The sequence below is a fragment of the Miscanthus floridulus genome, chromosome 7 (genome assembly GCF_019320115.1).
Source record: "Miscanthus floridulus cultivar M001 chromosome 7, ASM1932011v1, whole genome shotgun sequence".
NCBI lineage: Eukaryota > Viridiplantae > Streptophyta > Magnoliopsida > Poales > Poaceae > Miscanthus > Miscanthus floridulus.
The window spans coordinates 24,946,967-24,956,284 of NC_089586.1; the positions used below are offsets into that span (position 1 = coordinate 24,946,967).

The window sequence follows — 9,318 nt, forward strand, 5'->3', positions numbered from 1 at the left end:
GTATATTCAATGATTTTGCATCTCGAAATGTTAGAAGAAATTGTTTAAGATAATGTCAAGTGCCAAGTAAGTAATTTATTGTTACATCTGTCCATTTTATGAACTTTGAGATATTCTATATAAGTTTTTTTAGTGCATCAAATATTGTTTAAATTGATGTGTATTTGTGAGACTATATATAGAGAGAGAAATATATATATGAATATTTTTAGAAAGTGGACTATAGGCCTCCATATTAGTTCTCGATCTAGGCCTAGAAAAACTCACGACCGGCCCTGAGAGCGGGCTGCTCCGGAAGGGCGGCGAATGGGCGTGACTGTTGCGGACGGCAACGCGAACGCCGGACAGTGCCACCAAGCTAATGCTCCGGCCGAGACGATAGACGAAGCCGACGCCCGCCGGATGTTTGACGAAATGATGATCCAAGACCACGAGCGCGACGGGCCTGGCCGCCCCACGGACGAAGTCCCACGCGGTAGTGGTGGCGGCGGAGGCGCCTCAGCTCTACATCTACTCCGGGCTCCGGTGCGCAGGCCGTGGCCACGGACGACTGCCTGGCTGTGCACGGCACGCTGGCGCACATCCGCTGCCACTCCTCAGCCACGGGACTCTCGGAGACTCAGAGTTCACGCGTCTACCTCAGCGCACTCTACGGCGAATTCCTCTGCGGCAGGCTGGGGCAGGGGCGCCCTGGACCCTGAATGCTGGATTCTAGAATGCGAATGCATGGAACGTGCGAGGAGTAGAGGCATTTGCCGATGCCGAATGCGAACTGGAGCGCGAGCATGCGGACGTAGACTGACCGACGGAGTGGGCCAGCGCGTCTCCTTCTCCCGCAGCAGCCTGGACAGTGGTGTTGCCCCACGCCTCGACGACCCCCATTGGAGACTTGGAGCAGGAGGGGCTGGCGGCATCGCCTCCGGCCGCGTCGAGGCCACCTCCACTACAGCTTGGTGCTCGGCTCCCTCTGCACTCGCGTTCCTGGACAACATGGGCGATGTGCCTGTGGGATGTCCCGCCGGGCTCTCGGGCTAGCCTGACCACCGCATCGTTGTGGGCGTACTCCTCCCTCTCCTGAGTCTCGTCAGGGCGGCGCGGCGCTTAGGACGTTGATGCCCACAGCGCTGTCTCTCTCTCTACGGGAGAGAAGCCAATCCCTGGATGAAAACGTCTCCAACCCCACGATCTTGCTTGGACGGTAGATGTGGTAGGGAAAGTTATGTTGTGACTTGCTGAAGGAAAGTCACCGAATCTGCGTCCGCTTGGGGGATGGGGATAGAGGAGGAATCGAGCGAGATGGGGAGAGTGAGAGCGGTCAATACCGGTCAACACGGAGACCTGTTTTGTCTCTATACCCATGGGCAACTGGGTCATTTCCCATGCCTGACCCCACATGTCAGGCCTCCCAAACGGCGAAAAACAAGCGGAGAGACGACGGGATGGCTTGGGCGAAAGAAGTTTTCAAACCCAGGGACAGCAGTGATAGACCCAACTTTGTAGGGGCATTGTAGATTAGGCTATCTTTTTTAATGGCACTGGCGTAAAAGACTCTTAGTAAAAATCACATTCTAGAGCAAGCACGAGCCTTGAGTTCTCCTACCTGATGCTGGCAATGCTGCTGATATTCCTTTTTCCGTTGAACTCGCTCGTTCGTTACCACCAATGACGTCACAAATGCAACGGAACCACTCCTACACAACCACGAGGACAGTGGAGAGAATCTTCTGCTGTACTATGTGGCAGACTGGCGTGTATGATCCCGTGCGGCACCGCGGCATGCATGCAGGAACAAATAATATTCCTTCGTCTCCGTCCTGCGTCCTCCCTGTGACGCCGACGACGTTCCATCTGTGGTGTGGTGTGACGCCGTGACGCTCACTGGCCGACTGACGTCAGCGTGTATGGGCAACCGCGCTCAACGTAAATCCCCATCGGTCATGTCGCTAGGCCGGCCACCGCCACGATCGTCGACTCCGGCCGCCGGCACGGTCGTCGGCAGCCTACCGGCGATGGAGGCCTACGAGACCCTGCTAGCTGTCGGACGGAGCCCTTGGGGTTGGGGAAAAGTGAGCCACCAGCCCACGGTGGACTACTGGAGTACAAGACGTCACCGTGATTACTGAAGCTTGTTGGATAAGTTAGTTAATTCGCTGTACAAATTGGTCGGTGGCCCGTGAACTACTTCAGCAATATTTTTTAGCGAATGAACAGTATTTTGCTCTTACAATAAATCAGCATAAGCATCAGCACAAACTAAATTTCAGCGAAATGAATAAATCCATAAACCACAAGTTTGTGATGGTGCACACACACTGACACATTCTTCTGAAAATTATATACTTGTTTTGTATATGTGTACTGGCCTCCACACACATTCTTTCAAATTCGATGTAATTAGTTTGCTTTGTGTCATTTTCGGGGCGAACTGTCGGATTTTATAGATCGACGGGTTTTTTCCACTGCAACATTCGACGAGTTTTGGAAGGCACTCATCTTTCCATCGCTCACGTTTCCATTCCAAAAGCATTTGCAGCGAGGACATGTTAACGCCAAAAGCTATGTGGCACAACACTATTTATCCGTTAAATACAACGCACCCACACATAATAATAATAATAATAATAATAATAATAATAATAATAATAATAATAATAATAATAACCTAAATGCTTCTTACTGCACGCACGTGCCGAGAGGCTTCGCTATGCACGCAATAGAAGACAAAAAAAATTGCATGCGAACTCACCTGCCGGCCGCCACCACCACCGGAGATGAAGTAGGCCGCGGTGTTAGGGTTCAGGGTTTTGGGGTTTCCATGCTCTTCAGCTTAGAAGGGAGCTTCCATGGAGGACGTCGGACCAACGGCGACAGTGGTCAAGACGGAGGCGGGGGCGCCGCCCGCGGGGTGGTGGGAGAGGCCGTTTGGACGGTGCCGGCGGGGAGGGTGACAACCGGAAGAAGAAGAAGAGGTTAAGATTAGCGTGGCAGCGGTGGAGGGTGACGGAGGAGGTGGAGGGCACTGCTGGAGCAAGGGAGGGGTCGAGACGAGGACGCTCACGCGTGGATCTGAAGCAGAGGGCTCGGGTTAGGGTTGGCCGTGATCGAGGGCGGAGGCGATGTGGACGTTGCCGGAGCCGGGCATGGTGAGGAGGCGATGGGGAGCGCAGGAGAAAGAAGGGAAGGTGCACAAGGAAGAAGAGAAGGCGTGCGAGGAAGGAGGTGTGCAGGCAGAGTTTACGGCTGTGTGCGGGCTATAATAAGGTCCTAATAATAATAATTTCTTTTGTCGCAAAGCAAATTCTAGTTACGGGTACCAAACTATTGCTTCCTCCTATTCCTATAATTATTGGTGAACTGAGGATTACACCCATCGTGGCCCTGGGAATGAACGGAATGTTCGTGAAGAAGGCCGAGCACGTAACCGTTATCTTGTATAAATTACCATCCTGCCATCCCATTTTCCACCGAATCGCCAGGCCACCACCAAATCACCCCAAACCCCACCGCCACCCTCTCGCCTCGACAACCCCAGCGTGGTCTCCCTCTCCCTCGCTGCGGGAAGCCAAGCGCACCAGCGAGCGCCGATGGAGAGGCCTTGGCTGATCCTACGCCGCGTACTCGACGTCGTCCCGCCCGGCTTGCACGCGGACGCGGAGGAGCAGCACGCGGGGGTCGAGGAAGCCGAGGAGCACGACGTCGCAGCCGAGGACGCGGCGGCGCAGGCGCAGGAGGAGGACGCGGCGATAGAGGCGCAGATACAGCTGGAGGAGAGCGTCGTGGACGTGAACACGGACGAAGTGGCGTCGGTGTTGGCGCACGCGGCGATGGACGCGTTCGCCCCCGACTTCACCATCACGATCGCGCGGCCGCCGTGGGTCTCCTCCCTCTTCGCGCGCCTCCATTCCCACCCCGACCCGGCGAGACCCGACATGTACCCCTACATCATTGCCACCGGGCGCTTCTGCCTCCTCGTCCACTTCGCCATCGCGCCCTCCTACGGCACCAACTTCGACCAGGAACCCGACAACAGCCACCTCGTCGTGGTGCGCCACTTCCTCAGGGACGACGACGGTGCCGAGATCGATGCGTGCGCCGTGCACATACCCGAGCGCCCCTTCGACGACTTCGTCAACCTGCCCGCCCTAAGCAACATCGAGAGCGTCGGCCTCGTCTGCAACCAAGAAACAGGTCACTTCCAGATTGCCGAGCTCATTGTTACCACGGGTGCTCCACAAGCCGTCGTCGTCCTCTACACCACCGGCGTCTGGTATGGGAACATGTATGTTAACCCCTTATTAGCGAGGGACCGCCACAGGAATTGGGTACCCCACGGCACAGTCACCATCAACAGCACGGTCTTCTGGTTCGACCTCTCGTGGGGGATCATCAGCTGCGACCTCGCCCAACCGGACCTGCTGCAGGTGCTGAACTTCCACCGCCTCCCGCCTGGTCGTGTCCTCCGAGCCGGAGCCGGAGCCCTGCCGGACCTCCACTGCAGGCGCTGCATCGCTGTAAGCGAGAACTTGGTGCGGTACGTGGAGATCATCCTCAGCCCCCACGGCCACGGAGCGGCGACGGTGAACATGTGGTATCGAGACATGGAGGACAATCCATGGCAATGGGTAATGAACTATACGGAAAGCTTCGAGGACATCTGGGACCACGAAAGCTACGACCTGACCGGGCTGCCGCCGAACCCTCCCGTGCTCGTGGGCGTCTCCCCGGTGAACTCCAATGTGGTCTACTTCTCCCTGAACCAGCGATTGTTCGGCGTCAATGTGCCCGAGCACACGGTGGTGGACTGTGAGCAATATGATCCGCTGAACAGGCCAGGGCCGGACGACGAGCCGGTCACAAGTCGCTACCTCATCACTTGGAACCTGGATGCGGATGGAGGTAAGACAACTTGGAACCACGTTTGATTGTGTTTGCTTGTTTCATCCAGTTCTGTTGCCGCTATTCAGATATCATGCATGCAAGTGATTCCTGCTGCTGGATTAGATGTTTATCTGCTGCTTGCTTGTGTTCTGCAGTTACATGCTCCAAATGTCAATGTACAGATCGAATTGCCTGATCAATTTTTCTGCATGTAGTATATTAATGATCATCATGCATGTGTCCTTTGAGTTTCTTGTACTTCTTAGTACTGCATTCCCTGTTTTATAGGAGGTTGGCCAAGAGAAGTACAGATCTCATGTAATTGTGTTTCATGGTGACATGGTTTGTGAATTAGTTTGCATGATGATGCCTTACTTTTGAATCTGTTTGAGTTTGCATGATGATGCAGAATGCAGTTGTCTACTTGTCTTGCTTATTTCATTTGGATACATGACCATAATCTAGTTTTGGCATCCTTACTAAAATCAGATAAAATTGCTAACTAAGTTATTTCCATTTCTCTGTTTCTGATCCTTATTGACTGAAAATGGATTCCATCAACCTGTACATAAGTACACATCAACAAAGGTAGATATCTAGCATGCACTTCATATTAGGGGCAATCTTGTTCTCATGAGTGCTTTATCATACATTTAATGTTTCTGTGGTGGTTCTCTGTTGACTAGTAGTGGTGTCCATTTTTTTTTTCTGTGAATGCAGTTTGAGATCACATTTCTGTCAATACAAATAACTTGATTGTGCCAATGCTTGAACTGATGTTAGGAGGCTATGATTATTCCATAAACTTTTCAACGGGGGTTACTTGTAGAGTAATAAGTTTTGCCTGGGCAGCCTACAAATGCAGATAGTTTGCATAGGGATTTACAAGCTCAGTTACATTGCATTTTGAATTGCTTCTTGAAACAGTGATTATCCCATAAATAGGATGTTCCATTATTGCATACTGGTATTGAAATGAAATTACTCTTTCACCTTGTTGCAGCAGAGTTTCTGGGTTCATCTAACTTCATTCTTTATAATCAGTCTTTTCTTACATGGAGGATTTCTTTTTTCCTATGGAAAAAGTGACACTTGTATGACATATGCTGCATCGACCTTTTACAGATTTTCTCTTGGCAATTTTGTATCGATCACTAGCAGTGTCAATTGATGTCAGAAACTAGATTCGGCTGGTTAATAGTTTTCCTAGCAAGTACTTGTGCATTATTTTTGCATAACCAGTTCACACACAAGAGCAGTCATAGCAAAGTAACAAGACAAACCTCCAATCACATTAACTTAACGTCGTTGTGATAAGAACTGTGTAAATAGTTTGGTGCTCTCCCACTCACCATTGTCTGACTACCATTTCTTCTCTGAAGCAGCACCAAACGTTGGGCATCAGCCAGATGAACCTTCAGACCATGGGGATTCAAGCGCTAGTGGACCGGTGGACGAAGGGGACATCGACTACGAGGCACCGCCGGAATGATATGCAGCGAGTTTTGACTTCCAAATCTGGGCTCACCGAGGAGGAAGCCAATGGTGGACATGAGCGGTGGTAGTTCTTAGCCATGGGAAACTTGGTCAGGACGACCGAAAAGAAGGGATATGAACTGCTCCGTGTTTTGTTTGTATATGTTTCTTCTGGAGATGTTATAGAAGCCGAGGCTTAACGTGATGGATGGGATAGACTAAATGAAACATTTTTTGGCTGCCATAATCTGATGGGTTTCTTCTATTCTCTTACTGCCTGTCAATTTGTTTTTTCTCTGAATTTTCGTCCTGACTGCATTTGTTTTGAACCCAGTTTGAATCTTACATATCCAAATGTCTAATTGGCTGCATCTCTATCTCTACAACATTTAGATAGTTTAGACTTTACATAGTAAAACATTCAGAGGTTTAGAGAGTTTTTAGGTAGTTGACATGCTCATCTGAACAATTTAGGCAATGGACCTTTTTGCAAAAAAAAAAAATGATGCTAATACTAACATCAAGGGAATATTTCTCAGTACAAGCTTGCTGTCCAAAAGGTTGCATGTAAGTTTGTAAACTTGTAGCATTGTATGTTTGAGCTGCAGCTGGGGTGCATCCAACTTTAACTTGGACTGAAGTGGTTTATTTGGATGCTCTTTAGTTCCGTTTGGTTTTCAGAAAACTGCATGCTGTTGCAGTTCTGAAAATGCTGTGAGCTGAACTTAATTTACATTGTGCCGGTATTATTTCTTCTGTTCCAGTAATTTTCATGTGACCATGGTGTTGTTGTTAGCATGCTGTGAGCCTGAATATTCTATCTGAACCTGAAGCATGTAGCTTCTATATATTCTTCTGAAAACTGATTGTCACTGTGCAAGCTGTGACTTGACTGTGCAAACTGAATGTCAGTGTGATCTTATTTGGCTTCCCTGCATCCCAAACTTATTATTGTTGGTAAATATTTCACAATTGGCCTACATTGCCATTAGTCTATAGTAATTGAGCATTATGTATCCTTCATTTCAGATAATGTCAGATAGTTCAGTGCTGCAACATACATTCTCTGAATAGTTAGTTTCTTTACTGTCCATGCCTCATTTACCCAAAATTAGATTTTCTACAATTCAATCAGATGCCTACTACATCATTTACAATTTTACTGAAATGATCAGATGGTACACTAATTCTCTGAACTCCACATTCTCAAAAATAATTCTCCGAACTCCACATTAGAATTTAGAGAATTGATACATACAATTATGTCACCTCTACTGTGTGTGATCCGGCAACAGCAACGACTTCAGAGGAGCAACAGAGAAGCAGGGGAACTGCTCGCTCCAGTACTCCTCCTAAAAATGTTCCGCTTTTGCTTTTCCCATGGTTACTGGATTCTTGCTCAAAACTACAGCAGACTTGTTATCCACCAACAGTTTTACCTCAGGCACCTTCCTTCTAAGCATTTCACTGAGTAGTCTACTAAGCCAAATACCCTGACATGCTGCGTTTGCACTTGCAATATATTCAGCTTCACATGATGAGGGCGCAAGCTCCCATGTTCTGTTGGACTGAATGGACTCCATTTTAGTCGTCATTGCCTCACGCCAACACTGTTCCTCTAATGCATAGAAACACAACCCACTGTACTCGAATTCCTGAACTTCACCAGTTGTGTCGTTCAGATTCTGCACAGTGCAGAACCTGAGCGTGAGCGGCACTCCGTCTGAATCGATGGCTTCTTCAGTCGGTGGTGTAGCATGTTCTATTGCTGGAGTAGCTTGTATTGGAGAAGGGTCAATGGAGAGGCTTGTGATGATGTCATGATGGCTTTGACACGCTTGTGTTAGTATTGATCTCCCACCAGTTAGGCCCAACGGCCTAACTGGGCCTTGTCCTCGCGCCCTGATCGGGGGCGCCCAACCCTACATGATTGGTGGGCCCCCGTCGCACAGCGCTATAAAGGAAGGTGGGGGCCGGGGCTCGCAGTACGAGGTTGACCGCGCCGCCAGTCACCCCACCGACATCCTAAACCCTAGACCCGATCGAAAGTAGGGGCGCTGCCAACGACGGGAAGCACCACCGACGCCGGCAACGCCACCCGACGCACACGCCGCCGCCGAGGACGCCACAGCGCCGACTCCCTCTCCACCGACCGTCGTTGCCGGCGCGCAGATGGCGTCCGTCAACGAAACCCCGGCCGGAGCTTCAACAACTACGGCATTCGATGGTTTGCCACCTATCACCCCTCTCTCTCTCTCTGTGTGAAATCCGAATACTTTATTACTATGCTAAGTATCCCGATCCGATGAACATACCTAAGAACTCTAACCTAACAATGGTATCAAAGCCACGGTTCGTCAAGAAATCAGATGCGGATCGGGAAAGAAAGTAGAAAACCGAACCCTAATTCCCAAAATCAAAACTGAACAAGGGATTGAAGAAGGGGAAAAGGGAGGGTCGGATTCCAAGAACCCTAGACGCAAATCCGAAAGAGGGGAAAAGGGGAAGAAGAAAGAAGAAGGGTCGAACCCTAACCCTAATCCCAATTTTTTTTTCCATTCGGATGAACGAAAGAAAGAAATAAACAGCAAAGAAATCGAATCGGCTAGAACCAACCCTAACCCTAACCCTAGTTTTCCCCATTCGGATAAAACCGAAAAGAACAAACTCAAAATCAGAAAGGGAAAAAAATTAGGGTTAGGGTTCGTCGGATGAACCTCCACCGGCGCGGAAGAAGAAGAAAAGCCGAACCGGCTTTTTCGCCGGCGCTGGAGAAGAAGCCGAGCCGGGGGCCAAGGCTCGCCGGGCTCGGCCATGGAAGCGCCGCGGCCAGGCCGCTCGACGGCGGCGTGCTCACCCGTTGGGGAGCACGCGCGCCGGCGAGGGGGCCGACGACGGCGCCAAGGCTCGCCATGGCTGCCCGCTCTGCCTTCCTCGCTCGCGGCTGCTCGATGGCTGCGGTCA

At 50.3% G+C, this 9,318-nt stretch overlaps 1 protein-coding gene across 1 annotated transcript; it reads left to right on the plus strand.

Annotated features, from left to right (window-relative positions):
• The first annotated feature begins 3,584 nt into the window (after positions 1-3,584).
• LOC136465230 (uncharacterized) lies at positions 3,585-7,077 on the plus strand. The gene is made up of 5 exons (XM_066464050.1): positions 3,585-4,896; positions 4,981-5,054; positions 5,167-5,220; positions 6,829-6,921; positions 7,036-7,077. The coding sequence occupies exons 1-5, from the start codon at positions 3,585-3,587 to the stop codon at positions 7,075-7,077; spliced, it is 1,575 nt and encodes a 524-aa protein (XP_066320147.1).
• Positions 7,078-9,318: the final 2,241 nt, after the last annotated feature.

Bases quoted from the DNA above. Each gene is read 5' to 3' on its own strand.
- LOC136465230 (XM_066464050.1), top strand. From the start codon at position 3,585: ATGGAGAGGCCTTGGCTGATCCTACGCCGCGTACTCGACGTCGTCCCG. The intron at 4,897-4,980 runs GTAAGACAACTT...CATGCATGCAAG, and splicing joins GAACCTGGATGCGGATGGAG to TGATTCCTGCTGCTGGATTA. The intron at 5,055-5,166 runs GTACAGATCGAA...CCTGTTTTATAG, and splicing joins TACATGCTCCAAATGTCAAT to GAGGTTGGCCAAGAGAAGTA.